The 23,606-nt window shown below is 45.2% G+C and overlaps 1 protein-coding gene across 8 annotated transcripts in view; it reads left to right on the forward strand.

Moving 5' to 3' along the window:
* The window catches only part of LOC105907257 (pleckstrin homology domain-containing family G member 3-like), a 72,542-nt gene extending 48,936 nt beyond the window's left edge, over positions 1–23,606 (forward strand). For 6 of the 8 annotated variants that reach the window (XM_031581858.2, XM_031581862.2, XM_031581861.2 and 3 more), the window contains exons 4-19: positions 2,586–2,686; positions 6,149–6,218; positions 6,601–6,647; positions 7,642–7,792; positions 8,368–8,499; positions 9,055–9,237; positions 9,649–9,741; positions 10,076–10,162; positions 15,708–15,741; positions 15,950–16,045; positions 16,185–16,217; positions 16,708–16,718; positions 17,017–17,415; positions 18,249–18,341; positions 18,848–20,474; positions 20,607–23,606. In XM_031581858.2, coding sequence (XP_031437718.1) covers positions 2,586–2,686; positions 6,149–6,218; positions 6,601–6,647; positions 7,642–7,792; positions 8,368–8,499; positions 9,055–9,237; positions 9,649–9,741; positions 10,076–10,162; positions 15,708–15,741; positions 15,950–16,045; positions 16,185–16,217; positions 16,708–16,718; positions 17,017–17,415; positions 18,249–18,341; positions 18,848–20,474; positions 20,607–21,574 — 4,125 coding nt within the window. In that variant the 3' untranslated portion in view covers positions 21,575–23,606. The remainder of the gene's footprint in view (positions 1–2,585; positions 2,687–6,148; positions 6,219–6,600; positions 6,648–7,641; positions 7,793–8,367; positions 8,500–9,054; positions 9,238–9,648; positions 9,742–10,075; positions 10,163–15,707; positions 15,742–15,949; positions 16,046–16,184; positions 16,218–16,707; positions 16,719–17,016; positions 17,416–18,248; positions 18,342–18,847; positions 20,475–20,606) is intronic. The other 2 variants (XM_031581857.2, XM_031581864.2) reach the window with 2 other exon arrangements.

The following is a 23,606-nucleotide window of genomic DNA, read 5'->3' on the forward strand; positions in this document are numbered from 1 at the left end:
ATTAAATTTAGTACTTCACCCCAGCACTATATGGAGACCTGTTTTTCGTAGTCGCCTTCTGTGTATAGAAACCATCTGAAATGGACACTGTGTCATGACCCAGACTGTGTTTTGTATATATTCTAAGCTGCAGTATGAAATCAGTCAGCAGCTGAACCTGGTTTACAGGGGCCAGTCTGGTTTGCGGTCTCTGCCCGCAGTGGAATGGCATGAGAGGCAGACGCAGTGGTTTGAAACTGAACACTGGCAGCAGGGTCCCAGTGGTCTTGTATGACCAGTGTGACGGTGGCGTCTCGTGTCCCAGCGTGTGAGTGTGAGTGTGTGTGTGTGTGTGTGTGTGTGTGTGTGCGCCGCACGTGCCTTCGCTCGAGTGTGCCCACTTAGAGGTAATGAGAGTGTTAAAATATCCTTATGTGTTTAGATATGTGTGTTAGTGTGTCTGATTTTGTTCGCATTTCTTGGAAATGAAAATGGAAATATGTTAAATTAGATAGAGAAGAGCGCTCCTCTGGTCTCACTATCTCAGCAGGCATCTGGAACCTCCATCAGGTGGCTGGAAGGTCCCAGAGGGGGGCTGCAAGGGGTGGCCATAAACCAGTATCACAACACCAGTGTAGGCGAAAACAAGGGGCCTTCAGATCTCCCCATAAATCAATTAAAAAAATCAACAGAGCGGAAAATGTACAGAGTAACCAGACCTTACATCCTGTTTTGTGATCATGGTTTTATCAGTAAGAATCTGAGACTAGATTTGTGTGCTGTGGTTTCTATATGGGTATGGTGTTCTGTCACCTAATCTTCCCACTTCCCAGAAACTAAAACATGTAGCACAACACCTTACCACCTCAGGTACACATTCACTTACATGCCAACAGGTACTCACCCACTTGTACACACACACACACACACACACACACACACACACACACACACACACACACACACACACACACACACACACACACACACACACACACACACACACACACACACACACACACACACACACACACACACACACACACACACACACAGAGAGAGAGAGAGAGAGAGAGAATTGGCAGTATTAACTTTATTCAGAGCCCTTAAGCCGTTGGTTTATTCTGGTCAGTGGAGTGGCATGGTCGTGCCTAGTAGATCTCAAAGTACAGATAACCTCAGCAGCGTGTTCCACTGCTGATTCATGCCCAACATGGTGTCTGATCGCCACCAAAGGACGCCTCAGGCCGCGGAGGTCAGGAAAGGGTTCCTTTTTAAAGCATCAATGACAAATGACCTTCTCTGGCTACCAGTGGAGGTATGCCAAGATCATGCTGTGATAATAACTGGCATGCTGATTTAAGAATGGATAAAAGCTCAGGCTGAGAAGGTGAAAGTACTTTGAGTGGTTCAGTTCTACCTCAGTCACTAATTCAGGTACCTCACTCAGTAGTTCAAGTCTACCTCATGTAGTAGGTCAATCTACATCAGTCAGATGTTCAGTTCTTCCCCAGTCAGATGTTCAGCTTTACTTCACTCAGAAGTTCTGTTCAGTCAGAAATTCAGTTCTTCCCCAGTCAGATGTTCAGGTTTACTTCACTCAGAAGTTCTGTTCACTCAGAAATGTAGTTCTCCCCACAAACATGGAAATATCTCTTTCTTTGCATATGGTTCTACCTGCTTGTACTGTCACAGTAGTGTGTAGTAATCTATACAGTGAACACCTCATACTTGGCATACATGGCGTCTCGTGTCCCAGCGTGTGAGTGTGTGTGTGTGTGCCGCACGTGCCTTCGCTCGAGTGTGCCCACTTAGAGGTAATGAGAGTGTTAAAATATCTTTATGTGTTTAGATATGTGTGTTAGTGTGTCTGATTTTGTTCGCATTTCTTGTACTGTCACAGTAGTGTGTAGTAATCTATACAGTGAACACCTCATACTTTTTGATGCTGGTTTGCCACCCTCAGTTTTAGAAGAGTACCCCACACCGCCAACTACAGATGCACTCTAATCTGTCATATATCTAATCTGGTAATATGCGGTACAACACAATATCCAATAACTTGTTTTGGTATTATGAGCCGATGGGCTTTTAACCTCTTTCACAAAAAGTGACTGTTACATCAACGCGGCCACCCATCTGGCGTGACGTCACAGGAGGGACATGTGGTGTCCCAAAGTGGAGAGAGAGAATATGATGATGCAATAGAGATTACTGCGAGTCCAGTCCCTCTCCCAGGCTCTCTGTATGGACATCTGTCAGATGAACAGACCCACAATGCACTTAGCAACTCCGGTCTGACTTTTTCACGCTTCATAATCTGCACAGATACTAGTGCTGGGCTGTTTTAGGATGTATGGGGGGCGCATATCAACTTTTTTTTAAAGCCTTTTCAAAGCATGACGCCTAAGACTGAAGAGTATCTGATGTGTGTTTTTGTACATGAGTATGTGTAAGCATATGATGGATTGAAAAAAATGTACAACCCAACCGCCGTGACTGCAAAGAATAATTTATTGTGTGTGTGTGTGTGTGTGTGTGTGTGTGTGTGTGTGTGCTCTCCAGAGCTCTTTAGTCTGAACATTCGATACCTTTGTGTGTTTCAGGACTACCTGGCCCAGATCATAGACACAGGTGACCTCCCCATCCGACCAGAGCAAGTGTGTGCTCTATTTGGAAACATCGAGGACATCTACGAGTTCAACAGGTGAGTTTACACACACACACACACACACACACACACACACACACTCTCTGTGTGCGTGAGAGAGAGAGAGAGAGAGAAACCTGTCCCCTTATGATTCATTACAGCATACCTACCCTTGACAATTTGACCTCCTCTCCCTCCTCCTTCTCCCCATCTCTCCCTCTCCTCCCATCGGCCCACACCATGACCACTTATGGCTTAGCACCGGACTGGGGTCACAACTCCCACAGCACAACACACAACCACGCTAGAGCATGAAGCTCACACATCCACCACACACACCCACACGTGTAAACCACATCCAGAGACCCACATCCAGAGACCCACCTCCACTGTGGCTTCCACCCCGGCTTCCTGCTCCTTGGGCTGGGGACGGTGGTGGTGTGTCCCAGGCCTCTGTCCCTGGATGAAAGAGCCATCCGCTCAGGACTAGTGTCCTGTTTGCACACATCACACATCTAATGGGAGCTGTCTGATTCACTGGGGCACACATAGGGAACACATTTGGGGCCTGAACACAATGGGTTGATTTATCAGAGTGAACACTGCCCCTTTGTCATCGCATACACACGCAGTGGACCCTGATTGATACACACACACACACACACACACACACACACACATACACTCACACACGTACACACACACACACACACACACACGTACACTCACACACACGTACACATACTCACACACGTACACTCACACACACACACGTACACACACATGCGCGCACACACACACACGCACACACACACATACATACACACAAATACACACAAATACACACAAATACACACAAATGCGCACACACACACACACACACACACAAATGCACGCACACACAAACACGCACTCTTTTTTCTGCCTTCATCTCTTTCTCCCTTGCTGTCTCTCTCTCACACTTGTACACCGAGACAAACACACGCTCTCTTGCTTTCTGCTTTTTCCTTATCTCTTTCGCTCTCGCTCTCTGCGTCATAATCATACCCCACACACACACACACACACACACACACACACACACACACACACACACACACACAGTCCTTCCTCTCTAGATGTCATCGCTCCTGCGAGCGCTGCGGCTGCTGATGACATTAAGAGTCTGTGGTCTGTCTTTCCTCTGTTTACTCTCTGCTCTCCAACACACCCCGGAGCAGACCGGCTCCATAACTCATCAGAGTGACACTAGTAGGACCATGTGCTGACAGTCTACCTCATACTAATACAAGAGTGCATCTACAGCTGCAGTTGGACCCATTGTGCTGTGACAGTATTCACTACACACACATCAGGGAATGGCCATGTTTCATTAGCATCTTCAGCTAGCCACTTTTATACATTTAGCATTGAATCCCAGTCATTTATATTTGGATGCATTAGGCAATGTTTTGACTCATATGAAGCATATGGCAGTCTTAATATAGTCTTCAGGTGCAGGTGAGCAGACTGCATGGATTATTTATATTCTGCTTCATTACATTCTTAACGGCCAAATGTCAAGCCATTCGGTCCCCACAGACAGAGGTGGGTATTCAGCTTCTCTGCATCTCTGTGACGGCTCTATGGGGAATGAATCTTCATATGCCACGGTGGTATTTCCCTCTGATGTGATGCTTATGTGAATGTGTATGTGTTTAAGGCCAATAAATTCAGCTGATTTGCCCCAAAGGGGTTCTCCCCTGTTTGGCTTGGCTCCAGGCAGATTGGATCACTTCCCCTCCAGTCTGCTACACGCGTCAGGCCTCTCTCTCTCTCTCTCTCTCTCTCTCTCTCTCTCTCTCTCTCTCTCTCTCTGCGCTCCCTCTAGCTTCTCCTCCTCTGGCCTCTCTATCCTGTCCTCCTCCAGTCTGCTACATGCGTCAGGCCTACCTCTCTCTCTCTCTCTCTCTCTCTCTCTCTCTCTCTCTCTGCTCCCTCTTGCTTCTATTCCTCTGGCCTCTATCCTTTCCTCCTCAGATACTCTTCATTTAGTTTTTGTCCTTTCTCCCTCTGTCCTGCAGAGATGCACTGTGAGACCCTTGTGCTCCTCATCTCCCATTTATTTTGGGATTGGTGTCCGTTGCTTTCTTTTCTCCGTGTCAGCCGTCCATTTTACACTTGCACATCTTTCACTTTGTGACTCCTCTCTCTCTCTATCTATCTATCTATCTATCTATCTATCTATCTATCTATCTATCTATCTCTCCATGTATCTCTCTTTCTTTGCTTAGTCTCCATCCTCCTCCTGTTTCTGTTTCTAGCCCACTCGTCTATTTGTTTATCCTCTCTCCCTCTCTCTCTTCAAATCTTCTCAGATGTGCGTGGCCATCTTTGTTTGATTACAGAGCCCCTCTGAGGTCGTACTGGGCTTGTTTACCCGCGTTTATGTGCCAGCTCCTCCCCCCCCACCCCCCACCCTCCCCCCTCCACCCTCCAGCCCCCGAACTGTGGCCAGAAACTTCAGACACACATCTGGGCCGCTTGTTGGGTTTCAGCTTAGGGGACTGTTTGTTGTCGTTCGTCGCCAAGTGGCCAGGGGTTTGTGTGTGTGTGTGTGTGTGTGTGTGTGTGTGTGTGTGTGTGTGTGTGTGTGTGTGTTTGAGGGGGTCAACAGTGGCTGCTCGTCCCAAGGCCAGTGGAGCAAATGGGTGAATGGTGTGTCAGGTGGTTTGCTGGCACAGCTTGCAGGAACCTTGGCATTGCAGCTCGCTGTGTTTGGTTGTGTTGCAGTGGCTACGACTCAGCCTGTTGCAGTCGTTTGGCCAACGCGGTATATACCGCAGCTCCAAAACTCACGTGGGAGTGCTGCATCCCTGCTGCCAGCCACTGCAGCAGACTGGACGCTCGCACGAAGTTTGTGCCGCATGGCGTGAAGCCGTGATTTGACTAACTAACAGGATGGGTGAGGGGAGAGTGATATGATTAATGAATTAATGACTGAATCAGTGATGTCCGTTGAGGTCAGTGCCTGGGTTGGCACTGTGCATTCACAAATTCAAACTAGATGCGTTTCTGCAAGAAAAGGGGCTGGAGTGAGAAGGTATCCCATCCTGTGTCACTCTAAAGCACAACTGGCATTAGTTAGCCTGCGTACGTATGAGGGTACTGTGTTAACCTTAGGTGTTTAGGTGTAACCTAGCGTCTGTCGATTAAGGTGTCGGGGAGTGAGGTTTACTCACTGCACAGCACTGTTCGCGCTGGCTACCGTTACAGATACACCAGACATATACACATACAAACACTCACACACACACCCACCCCCCCACCGTCCCCCACCCCCCCCCACACACACACACACACACACACACACACTAGTACATCTGTTAATGTGTCAGGGAGTGAGGTTCCCTCACTGCACAGCACTGTCCCCGCTGGCTACCGTTACACCTACCCCCATGGTGTGGTATCAATAACACCTACCCTGACCACACGTCTTCAGAATGAATGAACATCAGCCCCGTGTGTTGTGTGTTGCAGTGATCTGCTCCAGTCTCTGGAGATGTGTGATAACGACCCTGTGGCCATTGCCAGGTGTTTTGTGCTCAAGGTGAGTATCAGCATAGCACATCCACATCCCAGTCACCCCTGCATCAGGAGTTTCAGTGCCTGTTAAACATGTCCCAGGTGTGGAATGACTATGACCCTTGGTGAAATGTCAATACCTTGTAGTAATCGGTCGTTATCTGTCTGCCTGCCTTTGTGATTTGTCCACTAGGGGCACTGTGAGTTGAAAAAAAGTGCCTGTTGGTATACAGTATATCTTAGTATACAGTTTATGAAGTACCAGAGTCTGAGCGTTTCTACCCTCCCTATTGCTGGGTAGAAATTAGCTTTGCCATTTAGCAGTGACTTGAGGTAAATTAGTTAGTGGTTGTATTGGGATGCCGTCTGAGTGTGCATACTGACATACCCCTTGTTGTGTTTCACAGAGCGAGTACTTTGAGATCTACACACAGTACTGCACCAACTACCCAAAGTAAGTAACCTTCACTACGGATTTAGAAGAATGCTGGCCTGTGGAGGCCCAGACAAGTTAAAAATAATCTTTTATATGATGACACATTTTATACATAGAAGCCATTGAAGACTGGATAATTGGCAAATAGTGATTATTTCACTTTTAGGTGAAAAAAATCACTAAGTGAAGAAAGTCTTTGAAATGTCAACAACCGATTCCTGTTTTAAGTCACTTGTTTGCAGTAGAGGTTAGTGACCATAGTGCATCAGCGCCATCTACTGGTGAAAAGCATGTGTCTTCTGTAACTCACTAATGCCTTTTATGGTTCCAGCCCATGAGTGAGATTTCCATTTTTTCATGTTGAAGAACATAATAGGGAACATGTTGCTTAGCCTCCAAATATGAGTGGGTGGGTGGGAACACCAACAGTGAGATGTGGTTATCTGGAGTGCCAGTGGCTGTGCTGCTGTGGAAGAGATGATAAATGAAACTGACAAAATGTTCTATGGCTCTCTCTCCATACACGATTCACAAAGCCTTAATCCTATCTCACTGATTTACTACAGAGTGTTTGCAAATACCAATGAATGACCGTTTCATTAAAGAACTACTTATGGGGTCATGCACATCTTAAAACGTTCTTTAATAGTATATTTTGTGTAGTTCTACCATGGGCATTTCACATTGAAATAACTGTCTTCTTTCTTTTCTCGACTTACAGTGTTGTATTACTTTAAATTCCAAGTAAAAGTGTTGTCATCTCTATTTCTGTCTCTGCCTCTTCTTACTCCACTATCCGTCTCTCTCTATCTCTCTCTCTCTCTCTCTCTCTCTCTCTCACTCACTCACTCACTCTGTCTCTCTCTCTCTCACACACACACACACACACACACACACACACACACTCTGTCTCTCTCTCTTTCTCTCTCTCACTCACTCTCTCACACACACACACACACACACACTCTGTCTCTCTCTCTTTCTTTCTTTCTTTCTCTCTCTCTCTCTCTAGCTCTGTGGCTGCTCTGACAGACTGCATGAGGAATAAGACTCTGGCTAAGTTCTTCCGGGAGCGTCAGGCCTCCCTAAAGCGCTCCCTTCCTCTGGGCTCCTACCTGCTCAAGCCCGTACAGAGGATCCTCAAGTACCACCTGCTGCTACAGGTGAGGAGCTAGCTAACACACACTCACACACACACACACTCACACACTCACTCACACACTCACACACTCACTCACACACTCACACACTCACACACACACTCACACACTCACACACACACTCACTCACGCACACTCTCTCTCTCTCTCTTTCTTTCTTTCTTTCTTTCTCTTTCTCGCTCTGTCTCTCTCTCACACTCACCAACAGACACACACATACAGTGAGAGAGTCACACACAAACACATTCTCAGCAAATGTCACACAGCTTTACACTGTACATAATCACTTATAAAGATCACACCTCTGAACAACCTCAGTCATTACTCACAAACTCTATTCTCATTGACCCTAAAGGTGTCTGATTTATACTTCGTTGAATCATCTATTTTATATGAGAAGACACTTCCATAATCATGCACATATCCATTCAACAAAACAGCACCACATCTGCAGTGTGTTTCTCTCCTCTCTGTCCCTGTGTGCTGCCCACACAAGAGAGTTACTAATGTAGTATAGTAGTATATAGTATGTAGTATCCACTCACCAGTATGTTGTGTCTGGGTTTGCCCATCTGCAGGAGATCGCCAAGCACTTTGACCCTCAGGAGGAGGGCTATGAGGTGGTGGAGGAGGCCATCTACACCATGACCGGCGTGGCCTGGTACATCAACGACATGAAGAGGAAACACGAGCATGCTGTCAGACTGCAGGTACACACACACACACGCACATATACACACACACATATACACACACACCCACACGCACACACACACATACACATACACACCTATACACACACACCTATACACACACACACATATACACACACACACACCTACACACACAAACACGCACGCATGCACACACACACACACACACACACACACACACACACACACACACACACACACACACACACACACACACACATACATATACACAAAGTTGCATACATGGAGAACATGAATAGATCCAAAACATATGGAAATCGTGGAATACACATACAGAATTAAAAAAAAAACAGTTTTTTGTATTTTTGTATTCACACACCTTCAATCTATGAACATTTTGGCCAAGTACTCACCGTCGTGCTTGAGTTATGAGACAATCTTCTGAACTTCTAAAGAAAGAGCTCAAATGTCCGATGTAAAATGAAACCTCCTAAGTCCTGGCAGCCTAATAAAATCTGACCTTATCGCATGAATGCTTGTCTTCATGAAACGGCATTACATGCTTGCTTCCTCCCCCTGTCTGCACCGCAGGAGGTGCAGTCTCTGCTGATCAACTGGAAGGGGCCCGACCTCACCACCTACGGGGAGCTGGTCCTGGAGGGCACGTTCAAAGTGCACCGTGCCAAGAACGAGCGCACGCTCTTCCTCTTCGACCGCTTGCTCCTCATCACCAAACGCCGCGGCGAGCACTACGTCTACAAGACATACATCTCGGTAAAGAGACCTGTGTGTTTTTGCGTGGTCTGATCAAACTCTAAATCTTCTACTGTGATGCATGTCTATTTCCTGAACTTTTATTAGTGACATTCACGAGTTCTCTGTTTCTACTGACAAAACAGGCTCCCATAGCTTACAGGACTGCTCTTAGATGTTCTGTAAAAGCATCATCTGAACTCTGGATCAGAAAGGAATGTGTTCTCTTGATGGTTCTGCTTGATGGTTGACCCCCTGTATTTTTGTCTTTCTTTTCTTTATCCTGTCTTTCTCTTCCACTTTCTCCCTCTCTCTTCACTCCTCTAATTCTTCCCCCACCCGTCTCTCTCTCTCTCTCTCTCTCTCTCTCTCTCTCTCTCTCTCTCTCTCTCTCTCTGTTTTTCTCCATCCCCCCCTTCCTCTCTCTCCCAGTGTTCCACCCTCATGCTGATCGAGAGTGCCAAGGACTCGCTGTGTTTCAGCGTCACACATTACAAACATCCCAAGCAGCCGCACACAGTGCAGGTGAGTACAAACCCTCCAGCTACTAATATTCATATTGAGCCCGGCACAATAATACATGTCATAGATTGATGAATGAATATGTGCGCTACTTGATTAAAAGTAATTTCTCCGTAAGAGTGTCTGTGTCTATGAGGCGTCTGTGGACTAGAGCTGCTGGTGGACCGTGATGTAAACGTGTGTGTGTGTGTGTGTGTGTGTGTGTGTGTGTGTGTGTGTGTGTGTGTGTGTGTGTGTGTGTGTGTGTGTGTGTGTGTGTGTGTGTGTGTGTGTGTGTGTGTGTGTGTGTGTGTGTGTGTGTGTGTGTGTGTGTGTGTGTGTGTGATCTCGCCACCAGGCCAGGACGGTGGAGGAGAGGAAGCTCTGGTCTCACCACATCAAGCGCCTCATCCTGGAGAACCACCAGGCCATCATACCACAGAAGGTAACGCAAGCAGAGCCCTCTGCTGTAATACCGCCTACTCACACCAGGGGGCGCAATGGTGCTACTCTGGAATGGAGGTTTAGGGAGGTGGCCTGTTTGTGTTTAAGGAATATAATGTTTAAGGAATATAATGCTTTATGCTCTAGCGGGACATAACCTTGGACATAAGCAGTCATTAATCAAAATGGAGATATGGCTCCTTTTGCTTCAACCTCATGGTAGTTGAAGACAAAAACCCAAGCCCAAAATGTGAAGGACCAAAGTTCACATCACTCCCCTATCTTATGTCATACCCTGATTTCCATTTTATTGCACAGCATGTTGGCCATATCTGAGGGTCAAGCACTAAACGTGAACAGGGCTTACCATTGTTTGAGCCATGGGTTTTACTTGTCACGAGATTCCGGGCAGGAAAGCTTGACTTGTTGACAAAATGAATGTCACTAAATCAATGTCGGCCGTGTCACCACCTTGAACGTGCATCATTTTCTGCTACCCGCACGCTGTGTCGCCCATTGTCCTTTACATATATGATTTGTGGTATGATACACATCGAATTAAGGTTGCCTGTGTGCAGCTTAACGTATTCTTTTCACATCTTTCTCCTTGCTTGATTCATAATGAGATGTTAAAGTGCATTTACAGGCCTGTTGCAGATAAAAAGTGTAGTACTTGGCAAAAGTACCATACCTTGCACACATGCCCATTTGATAAACACACAATCAAGACAGATAATCTTGCCTTTCTTCCTCATTGTAGGGAACTTTTCTAGCCTCTATCATAGGCCATCTGCCATGTATTTCCTCAGGAGATTTGTGAAAATAACCCACATAGTTACTGCAGAGGATGGTATTTACCTGTGTGTGTGTGTGTGTGTGTGTGTGTGTGTGTGTGTGTGTGTGTGTGTGTGTGTGTGTGTGTGTGTGTGTGTGTGTGTGTGTGTGTGTGTGTCAATAAACTGTATCATCTCAACTTGCCCTCACCAAGTTCACACACTTGATGGTCATCAAGGTCTATATTCAGCCATCCAGTCTTGCCAAATCATTATCCAGATTGAGATGATTTAGTCTACATGTCTGTGGTTGAGATCCACTTCCTGCAAACTCTTCAGGGCTGTGTTTCACAAGCAGGATTTTTACTGAGTTAATCCTGGAAATTCCCCCGACATGGAACACTGCATGTCAAGTTTCTAGTTTCCTCTCAGTGCTGTCTTCATCATCAGTAATCCTGCTTACTTTTTTGACTCCTGCTGCTTACTTTTAAGACTCTTTACAAAAATGCATATAGTACCATATCTAGGCAAATTCTGAGCTACTGCATCACAAATTCAAAGTTACAACACCGAACACGTCTTTTGACATCCTTTTCGCAAGTCCCTTGCATCAATGTTAAAATGACGCTGATGCAAGGGACTTGCGAAAGTTGTAAACCTCACTCCTAAAACTCATTCAGATATAAAAGCAATGCTGTTAGCACCAAGTTATCTCCACCTTCTGCGGTCCTATTAATACAAGGTGCTGCACAAAACAAGCCAAAACCCCACTGGTAACATTGACGAGGCCAAAGAGCTGTATGAATAAAGCCCTAGATAGTGTGCTAGACTGATACTGAAACCCAGAATGGTGAGTGAACACGCAAGGTCCGGATGGTCATACAGATGGTCACTTCCTGTCATACAGATCTCAAGTTACCAACTTCCTGTGAATTTTGAATAGGGATCGTCTCACCCTTTTCACTGACGCATTCTGAAACACTGACACTTTGATATGACTCACTGACATGACGAGAGCGTCCACCTTGGTGCTTTCCACTCAAACCGTTGCACCTGACATGATATCACTTAGCAACCAAAAGCATAGGATAATACTTTGTGATCCACACACGGCTGGTACCAACCACCAACTCACATGGGACCCAGCGAGGACGTGTCCTCATCGGCCTTATCTGTGACATTTACACTGTCAAGAGGCGTGAATGTCAGGGTCAAGAAGCACGATGAGTGTCTGCTGATAAAACAGACTGAAGCACCAAATAACAGGACTAGATGAAGCTATTCCCCCCACACTTACCACCCTGTGTGTGTGTGTGTGTGTGTGTGTGTGTGTGTGTGTGTGTGTGTGTGTGTGTGTGTGTGTGTGTGTGTGTGTGTGTGTGTGAGAGAGAGAGTTACCCTATCTGGAAATGAGTCATCCGTGTTTAATTGGGCATTTCTCATGTTTAGTGCTGATTTCAGAATAACCCACAGACAATGCCACAGTGGTATTTCCCAATAACTATATGTTATAATAAATAATTAAAATAAAACTTTTTCGAGCTTCGATACATTCCATGTCCTGTATTCGCCTGACAAAAGACATTAACAAAACAGTTATTTACTCTTTCAACCTGCTTGAGACATATTTGGATGTTAAAGTGCATTTACAGGCCTGTTGCAGATAAAAAGTGTAGTACTTGGCAAAAGTACCTTACCTTGCACACATGCCCATTTGATAAATACACAATCAAGATGGATAATCTTGCTCTACTTCCCCAATGTAGGAGACTTTTCTAGCCTCTATCATAGGTCATCTGCCATGTATTTCCTCAGAGATTTCTAAAATTAAATGCATGAGAAGTGAATAGGACAAGTGTCTATTAATAACCCACATAGTTATTGCAGTGGATGGCATTAACATCCCAGGTTTGTGTGTTTGTGTGTTTGTGTGTGTGTGTGTGTGTGTGTGTGTGTGTGTGTGTGTGTGTGTGTGTGTGTGTGTGTGTGTGTGTGTGTGTGTGTGTATGAGGGGCCGTCTAGGACATAACTATTGAGACACTCTCACACTCACTACTGAAACACTCACACATACATACATACATACTCTGTAAACCTATGCACGCTCATATATAAAACATTATACATACTCGTCTGAAACACTTACACATACATATGAGAAACACACATGCATACATACATACCTCGGTGTCATATACACATACATATGAAATGCTTACATGCCTACAAGTGAAACATTTATGAAAATGCAGTATGTATGTGTATATATATATATATATATATATATATATATCGTTGAACACTTATACATTCATACAAAGATAGAAAAAGTTTAGATACATGTGCAAGTGTTTCACATATATTTGTATAAATGTTTCAAATGTGTATGTATACGTTTTTCAATTATATGTATGTATGCTGTTACATGAGGATGTGCAAGCGTTTCACATGTATTCATACAAGTAATTTCAGTAGTGAACGTGAGAGCGTTTCAATAGTGAGTGTAAGAGCATTTCAATAGTGAGTGTAAGAGCGTTTCAATAATGAGTGTAAGAGCGTTTCAATAGTGAGTGTAAGAGCGTTTCAGTAGTATGTATGTATGAAATTTCAAGGTCAAGGTCGTCAGTTACGTCAGTTACGTTACACCTTACGTCTAGATATAGTTTTCAGTCTGTAAAGCATTGTAGGAAGCTCCTCGAGGTAGGAGAGTATTCCTTCAAACACATTTCAAACAACACTTTCGTGAAGTTAGATATAGTGCTGGTTGTTGCGGCGAAACTAGCAACAATCTTACAATTCCACAATCAAGAGTCGAGACTCCAGAGGTCCAACGCCAACGGTCAATGGTATAGCAGCGAGTAAGAGCGTGACATTTCAGGGTTATTTTAATCAATATATTTTGGGGGAAAAAGCAATTCCCTGCCAGTTAAAACCGAGTCCCATGCACTGGTTAAATTGCTCAATTGATAAATCATATCGTGGGCGACATGGAAGGCCATTTCTGGCTGTAGGTGGAACCGGAGGAAGGCAGTTTTCTTGATCTCTTCTTCTAGTTCTAAAGTTACCAAACCTATTAACCGCTAAATGACTAAATGTATTAAAACAAAAACATATTGACTCCAAAAAAACAACAGTCTCTCCATCAGGTCCCTCCCTAGAACGAACCATAGACAACATAGAATTTAGGGTAATGGTGTGGTCATCAAGCTCACTAAAAATCTCTCTTCTCCTGGGTCTTGCTGTAGGCATTGAACGGGTAGCACCCTATTGAAAAAAATCAACGATGTCATCGCGATTGCCAATTACGAATAAGGCCTGCAGACTGATCAAAATAGTTAGAAGTTGCACCTTTATATTTAATCACAAAAAAAATATCGATTGAAATAACCCTAAAATGTCACGCTCTTACTCGTTGCTATACCATTGACGTTGGCGTTGGACCTAATAAACTTCAGATCTACACATTCAGCCTCTCGAGTCTCGACTGGAATTGTAGGATTGTTGCTAGTTTCGCCGCAACAACCAGCACTATATCTAACTTCACGAAAGTGTTGTTTGAAATGTGTTTGAAGGAATACTTTCCTACTTCGAGGAGCTTCCTACAATGCTTTACAAATAGCCAACGTAGTGGGACTGAAAACTATATCTAGACGTGAGGTGTAACGTAACTGACGTAACTGACGCACTTGACCTTGAAATTTCATTCATACATACTACTGAAACGCTCTTACACTCACTATTGAAACGCTCTTACACTCACTATTGAAACGCTCTTACACTCACTATTGAAATGCTCTTACACTCACTATTGAAACGCTCTCACGTTCACTACTGAAATTACTTGTATGAATACATGTGAAACGCTTGCACATCCTCATGTAAGAGCATACATACATATAATTGAAAAACGTATACATACACCTTTGAAACATTTATACAAATATATGTGAAACACTTGCACATGTATCTAAACTTTTTCTATCTTTGTATGAATGTATAAGTGTTCAACGATATATATATATACTGCATTTTCATATGTGCATGCATGAGTGTTTCAGATCGATACGTATAAATGTTTCACTTGTATGCATGTAAGCATTTCATATGTATGTGTATATGACACAGAGGTATGTATGTATGCGTGTGTGTTTCTCATATGTATGTGTAAGTGTTTCAGACAAGTATGTATAATGTTTTATATATGAGCGTGCATAGGTTTACAGAGTATGTATGTATGTGTGAGTGTTTCAGTAGTGAGTGTGAGAGCGTTTCAGTAGTGAATGTAAGAGTGTTTCATTAGTATGTGTGAGAGTATCTCAGTAGTGAGTGTGAGAGTCTCTCAATAGTTATGTCCTAGACGGCCCCTCATAGTAGTGAGTGTGAGAGCGTTTCAGTAGTGAATGTAAGAGTGTTTCATTGGTATGTATGAGAGTGTCTCAGTAGTGAGTGTGAGAGTGTCTCAATAGTTGTGTCCTAGACGGCCCCTCATACTTCCACACCTCCTGGAAGTAACCAGACACACAAATCTACACAACATCTCTACACAAAGAAGTCCTAAAGCTAAATCAGAAATCCCACATGATTGCAAGGGCTCATTAACCTAGTGTCTACAGTGCTTATTTCACGGTCACCCAGGTCTGCCTGCGACCCCTTCAGCTTGAGGGCCACTTTTAATTTCATCAGGGTCTTTAGCTGAAGAGCCCGGGCCAGACATCTTATTTGATAGCCTACCTCGCTCTAATTTGTTTTTCTATCTCTCTCTCTCTCATCCAGGCCAAAGAGGCCATCCTGGAAATGGATTCCATGTGTGAGTATTGGTAGCTTCTGCCTTTCATGTTTTCACGCAGTAACCATGACAACGTGCACATGCAAGTTCCATTGGTTTAGATGCAAAATAACAAGGGGGAGCCCCCCTTTGGTGTTCTTGACAAAATGAGATCTTGAAAAATGATAAGTGTGCAGGAACACTCTGTGTGGTGGCCAGGGTCAGTCATGCAATGCTTATTCTCCGACAGACCGTAAGTACCGCTACAGCCCGGACAGAATGAAGAAGGCCACTTCCTACCAGTCAGATGAGTTCCCCAATGGCCGCCAGGGACGACGGCAGTCTGGTGAGCCCATGGCTGCCTTTGCGCTATAAACACACAAACATACTCACACACACACACACACACACACACACACACACACATTTACATCAGCACACATACGTACACAACCATTCTTAGGAATTCTCTCTCTTTTTTTCAGAACCGACCAAGCAGATTCTGAGGAGCGCCAAAGGTAAGACCACTGAACTCTGATACCTAGATTAGGCATAGGTGGGTACATATCTACCAAACACAAAACCACTGAACACTGATAACTAGATTAGGACCTGTTAGGATATCTGCCAAACACAAAACCAACAACTCAGACTCGTCGCACAGCACAGCATGTCACCTGCTTCTATAAAAGCATCATGCAGAAGTAAGAGGCAAAGCTTTTAATTTCCCTGATTGTCAGATAGCCCTCGACAGTATACTGTCCACCACTGTATAGCTGCCATTGTCTAATCTGTGCCATTGTCTGAGTTGATTGTGTCCTTGTATCACTTATTGTACACTGATTGTGATTTGAGATAACAAGCAGTGTTCAAAGAAGTACATTTTTCTATTTGTCTGATGTAGTTGTAGTTGTTTTCCTCATGTTGCATATTATGAAAAGTTCAGCTTCTTACATAATCTCTCTCCCTGCTGGTCTTGTCGTCGTGTGGATGTCACTGTGACCACAGCTGTTCTCAAGGTGAGCACATCCAGTTTCTCTTTTAATTCTCTTTTAGTTCAGTGTTGTTACAGCACCTCAGGACCCTGTCAATGGGATGTGTTTAAAACACAGTATATTTTTCAGGATGGCACTTCAGGAAGTTTCTGTCATATAGGTACAAATTAAAGGATTTGTTTTTTATACAAAGGCACTATCCTCTGAGGTGTTTTAATCACTGGCACCAAAGATGGGATGATGTGAGTTATAATAGTGCGGCCACACTTCAAATGGCTTTGTTGGAGAGCCTGGTGTAAATGTTTCTGATATGACACCCCAGCATGCTGACAGTGAAGGGGCGCTACCAGCCAGCTTGAGGCCCATGCAGCACGCAGCAAGCATCAGCACTCTGGCCTCAAGTATAGGCGAGTCTGAGGCTGAGAGGCCCAGCATGGAGGAGGAGGAAGAGGAGGAGGAGGAAGAAGAGGAAGAAGACGACTCTCTGGAGAGGCTGAGCCCCAGCGACTCCGAAGAGCCTGTATCCAGGGCGACCTCGCGCAAGCGTGGGATTAGCCGGGGCGAGGCTGAGGAGCGGGAGGACGTTTTTGAGGAGGGAAGTGACCCAGATGAAATAGTGATGGAGGACAACCAGGTAGCGGACTTTGCCAGCTCCATGCTGGAGGCCATCTCCTGCTGGCACAATAGGGCCCGGGCTTTGCTTTCCTTGGGGGGCACAACGGTGAGGCTCCTTGCCCGCTGCCCAAACTTCTACCGTTCCGCTCTCCTCCCGTCTCTCACACGTTTTATTTTTTGCCACGTTTCATTTTTTCCTCTTTTGTGTGTTTTTTTAACCTGTTCCTCCTCTTTAGTTCAAGCCAACACCGTGGCTTAACTCACTAACTTTTGAAAAGACGGAATGCTACAGCTGTCCTACCTTGCACGTGTTGACATTTTTTGGATGATTTTCCAGAGCATGAAGCATGAAAACCTTTTCGCTTGCCCACCTCCCACTAACTTCAGCATGGACCTGATGCCTGATGACCCCTAATACTGTAGGCTTGTACTGATCGCACGTTGTCATCTAATGTAGACCATGAAATGTCATTTCATCTCACAGTTGTTTGCACACAGCCACACATACCCGCACGCACACACACACACGCACACACGCACACATACACACATAACACATAAATTATTCAATTTCATATCATTTGGTCTATCAGCTTTATAGGCCAACTAATTGACAATCAGAATGATGAGGCAGTTTTAATTAAGCCTAATCACACTCATTTGGAAAGTGCTGCAGCCAATCTCCATACTAAAGCTTTACAAAGTTATTGTACCATTGCATCTACCCTCCTCCTGCTGTGAATGTTTATAGGATTGTTTAATTGCCTGCAGTAGCGGAATGAATGTAAGTGTGATGCTGTTGATATCCATCCAGTCCTTTAGTCACCCTTGTGGGAGATCTCTCCTCATACGATACACTAAAATAGCATGTGCTTCCACCGTCGTGACTCACATATGAAGAACTCGGTGTCTCTGATACACTCCTGTCTCTCTGTCTAGGATGAAGAGGGGGAGACTAACCGGGAGAATGGCCAGACCGTAGGACAGGATGAAGCCAAGCACTCCATTGAGGAGTCTTCTGCTCCTGAACAAGTAGGGTTTCTACCATCTGCTTTCTGTTTCCACTCAGCTGTCTGTCAACCGAAGTGAGATAATGAACTGAAAGCGTTCCGTTAGGGCAACTGGTAAAGGGCAGTGCTGTCACAGTGTCAGTGAGGCGAATAAATGTGAGTGTCATCCTACGGTTCAGCTGAAGCAATTTGTGTGGCTTAATGGGTCAGTCCATTTCCAACCATTATCTAAACAACATGTGCAAATCTAAATAAACAGCCATGGCATCATAGTCTCTCTGTTCTGGACAGCAGCTGAATAAAAATGAGTCATGCAACTGTGTTGGTCCCATTTAGCCTCTCTACATTTTCCAAAAAATCCCAAGTATGTCTGAAGGAATACTGAAGGTTTACTTTGGCAAGACCCTGGAATTTGTCCTAATGATGTGAGACGTATAGTGGGCAACCACTGTACTTTGGGCCACAAATGATGACCAATCCCCAACTTAATATTCTTCTCTTTTTTCACTTTGTTGTTGTTACCTATAGGCACCTCTAGGCACTATTCTGCAACCTGAAAAGTCAAACTCCCCTGCGGAGGTATCTGAAAGACCAGAGCAAGAGCATCCCACACACCCAGTATCACCCTGCAAAAGTCCTAAACCACCTGATGACGGCAAGGGCACCCATAATACTCCCAAGCATGAAAGCAACACAGTAGGGTCCAAGGAGAACATTACTGAGGTGGTGCCCAGACAAGAAAATAGCCCTGGACACTCATCAGAAGAGGACTTAGGAGAGGATGAAGAGGAGGATGAGGATGAAGAAGAGGACCAAGCAACAGAGAGTGAGTCCACTAGCATCCTGCCCCCGTCCGTGCTCGACAAGGCCAGCGTCATAGCAGAGCACTTCGTCAGCACCACCCGCAGGAGCAGCACCACCATGGACGACGTCCGCTCCCTGGGCTGCCCCTCCCCACGCATCCCAAGTAGGACTGGTAGCACACTCAGCCTGGGAGGGGAGACCCAAGAGTGGAGCCACAGGATGAACAACCACTGCACTGAATGCCTTGGGGTATCAGTGTCCCATGACACCCACACAGGAGTGGATGTGACCATGCTCTCTCCCCGAGAGGATAACTTGTTTGACTGCATCCACCGAAGGAGAGACTCAACCTTGTCCAAGAAAGACCAGCTGCTTATTGATAAGGTCAAGAGCTACTATGAGAACGCTGAGTACTTACACGCTGGCTTCTGTATCAAGCGTAGAGAGAGCCTCACCTACATTCCCACTGGCCTTGTGCTGAGCTCTGTCACCAAGCTCAATAGCCTTCCCAAGGATAACGCTGCAGAGATGAAGGCGACTTCAGGTCTCACGGGTTCCTCTGTCCCAAACTCTGAAACTGCTCCAGATTTTTCACAAACCCTTTGTTCCGAAAGGAGGGAGCACATGGTGTCAAGCGCATCTTGTGACGCTGTGGATTTTGGCAAGCGGAGAGTGTCCGAGAGGTCGGAAGATGGGAGCGTGGTGTCTTTGGACTCCCTTAGAGGGAAAGCCAAGTGCCAGAGCCTGAGGGATGTAGCCATGCCGGATGATGAGTTCCTCCCATCCTCAGATATGATCAAAGTATGGCAGGAGATGGAGAAGGAGCTCACTCAAACTCAGGATGAGATAAGAGGGATCCCTAGACGCAGAGATGCTCACCGTCTCAGGGTAGCGAGCCCCAACATGTCTAGGAAAGCCCAGCCATTGAGAACAACCCCAGAAACCGATAGTGTAGAACCTTTGATGATCTTGGAGGAGTCTGACCTGAGCACCATTACAGAGGAATCAATCTCTCCGTCACCCGTCAAAGGTCGGGGCATGGTTCTGGGGCGATCGGTAAGCTTGGGTGATTGTCTCTTTCCCCTGGAGCCTGAGAGGAGACTCCGCAGGGCTCCGGTCCCAAGGGTGATTCAGCTGAGAGCGGAAGCTGAGATGGAGGTTGCAAAAGGGGAGCCAGAGGAGGATGATGGTGATGCAACCCAAAGCAAAGTCTTCCATTTGGCACGGAAGTACAGCCAACGCATCAAGTGCACTAAACCAGTGGTCCGGCAGAGAAGCCAGGAAACAGAAGGGATGCTGACAAAGAGGAGCCTCTCATGTGTGCTAGAGGAGAGACCAGAGAAGGAAGGAGGTAAGGCTTGTGTCCATCAAGGTCAATCTGCAAAATTCCAAATGTGAATTAGAGTAATGGTTTGCATGTAGGGTTTTGCCCATATGATTGTAATTGTCCTGATTAAATTTACTTCCTTGTTTTTTCACACAGGCAAACCAAACTTGACTCTGTCCTTGGACTTATATTATCCAGTGAACCACCAGGAGGTGGCCTCCAGAGCACCGATTGGCTCCCCCAGTCCTGTCCACACCCCCAACTCCCCAAGTCCTCGGATCCTCTCCCCCAGCCGGCCTGTCTGCAAGAGCCCTCTGAGCCCCACACCGGTGGAGGGCTTCAATTGGCCGGACGTTCGAGAGCTGCGTTCAAAGTACGCCCACCTGGATAAGGTGGCCACAGGCTCACAGCCTGTCTCTGTGAGCCGTAGCAGCTCCGTCCCAGAGAAGATGGACTGCGGGTCACGAAGAGGTTCCAGCTTCTCCAACATTGTTCTCTCGGAGGCAGCAGTGTCCAGATTGCTCCCCAGCCGGGAGCCCGAGGGAGTGCAGGGAAGGCATCGCACTGGGTCTTTGGACCAGAGGCTGAGCCACCTGCACTTAAACAAGCTGCATGGCCTCCAGAGCAAAACCCCAAGCAGCAGTGGGTACTACGTTTCTGGGGAAGCCATGCTGCCCAATGACAAAAAGCTGATCGTCATGGAGAAAGTCTCCAGGGAGCCAGTTGCCGTGGAGAAGGCTTCCACAGAGAGTGTGGCCGTGGCCAGTCAACCACAGGCTGCCACTGAAGTGCCATGGGCACTGAAAGAGAAGGTGGACATGGACGATAGTTACGTGCAGATCCGCTCCCCAACATCTCGAGAAAAGATTTCCATCATGGCCGTCATCGACCGCTGCCGAGCCTATCAGGAGTCAGAGGAGTACAGGCTGAGGGAGGAAAGTGCAGCCAAGGCAGAGCAGCCAGACAGTAGGAGCGGGAAAGGGAAAGACACTGACAAGAAGGTGACCTCAAGTGACCAACTCGACGAGGCGCTGAAAACCGCCATCGACTCAGGGAGGAAGGCAGACATGAGTCAGCAGAACGTAGTGAAGAATCTCAGAGAGCGGTTTCTGAACCTGAGATAAAGACATTTTTACGAGGTTTTTAAGGTTTCTGTCTTTCAAAGGAGAAACATCACAGACTCTTTAAAAAGGGGCCCATTGGCATGGTCTGTTTTTGAAGGTCCTCTTACTATTTTATGTAAGTGAATCCAAAAGTAGACCCTAAAGATGGCTGAAAGCCTGTGAATTAGTTTCACTTCAGTGTCAAGGACTGGTGTTGTTTTGGCATAAAGTGTACAGGAGATACAATAGCATAGCTTGCTTGCTTAGCTTGAATACACACACATGCCACATATCCACGGTCAGTCCCAAATTCATTTATCGGTCCTATATCCTGTGATAATGATGAAAGCTTTTTAAACATCTTGAAATTGTGGTGTAAACTGTTGATGGGCCTGATAAAATATCAATATGTAGTTTGTATAGAGAAAGAGTTAACATGCCTCTAGAGCATTCAACAGTAATGTAACTCTGAAGGTGCTTCAAAAATAATAGAGTAGTTCTCAGTATTCCCATGCATGGCGTGCATTTTCTTTATTTGTTTCAGGGTGTTGCTTTACATGCCGGAAGAGACAAACAAGATGCAATTCACAGGAATATTGAGAAAAAGCTCTAAAATCTTACAGCTCTCTGTAGAGCTTTTAGATTCGCATCATTATGATTTTTGAACTTCATATCTGAGAGAAGTAGAGGAATGTTTTGGACAATGAGAGACTATTTGTCAGAGTGCATGATGTAATATAGACTGTAAATAGGCATTGTACTGTACAGATGTTAAGCTGCCAGTTCTAAAAAAAAATGTACATATCTCCTAATGGCTGTCACGCAGGCCAACTTGTTTGTTATTTGGGGAGAATACACTAAGACATTCCCTTTTCTGTTTTTACTTTTGGTTTCTGTTTGATTGCGTTGTATTGACGAGCAGCATTGTGATGTTAAACATCCCACACCGGTCTGGATCTGCTGACTAGAGAACTAACACCAGACTGGCTCATCTCATGCCAGACCAAAAGTTGTCGACATCCAAACATTCACTTTAAGTGAAAAGTCACAAGGTTATTGCATTCCTGTGTAATTTAGAGACTGTGGTTGATAAGTGTCTTACGTTCATTTAATTCCGGGTCACCCTTGAATAAATCAATCAAGGTCACCTTCTAGAATTTATGTCACTCTCATGCCAAACTCATTATGCATTGAAAACCTGTGGCAGTGACAAAATAATAAAAAAAGGGGCCAATCCATACTTTTCAACAGACAGACAAATGGCAACTCTGATGTCATTTTGTGTGTGAAGGCCATTTATTCATTTTGTGAGGACAGTCAAAGCTGTTTGGATGGCATGTCCCTCCTTTCCAACTTTTCAGTAATCTGAATATGCTCCTCAGTATTTGCACAGTTATAATGTACAACACTTTAGACTGTCCCTGCTTCAAATGAATTTATTATATAAGAGTGCTGGACACACACCTTGCTTCATTAGCCTTTATTTGTGGTGTAATGGACACGCTATCACAAACTCTTCCTAGATTTAGCATTCACATTCCTGTATCCTGTTAGCAGGTCTGTGCTCACAGCTGGGACTCTTAGGTTCTGTATGGCATACTTACTCTATGAGGGGTTCATTGCTTGCTCTTCACTGCGGCCCTAGTGGACGAGCCTGAAAAGGCCCTCTTTAACAGTGGGTAGGGCTGCAGCCACACAATGTTAATACTGTTTAAGCAGTAGCTAAAACAGCTTGGTAGATCCCATGCTATGGGTCTTCTCTCTCTGTGTGTGTGTGTGTGTGTGTGTGTGTGTGTGTGTGTGTTTCGCTGATTTATCCTGTCCTCTTGACTGTACACATTTATCTTTCTGTTATTTATTAAGCTGGTGTAAATTTCATATACATATAACTGTCTCTTTGTTTGTGTGTGTCCTGTATATATAAATATATATGAATATGTATAACTGAGTAAAAATGATAGGAAGCTGTACCGTGTCCAGTTTCTGCACAGAAGTTCTTGTATGTTCTTAGAGTGGATGTATGCTCCATATTAAAACCAAGTCTGCTTGAGAA

The sequence above is a fragment of the Clupea harengus genome, chromosome 15, assembly GCF_900700415.2.
Source record: "Clupea harengus chromosome 15, Ch_v2.0.2, whole genome shotgun sequence".
In the NCBI taxonomy this organism is placed as follows: Eukaryota; Metazoa; Chordata; class Actinopteri; order Clupeiformes; family Clupeidae; genus Clupea; species Clupea harengus.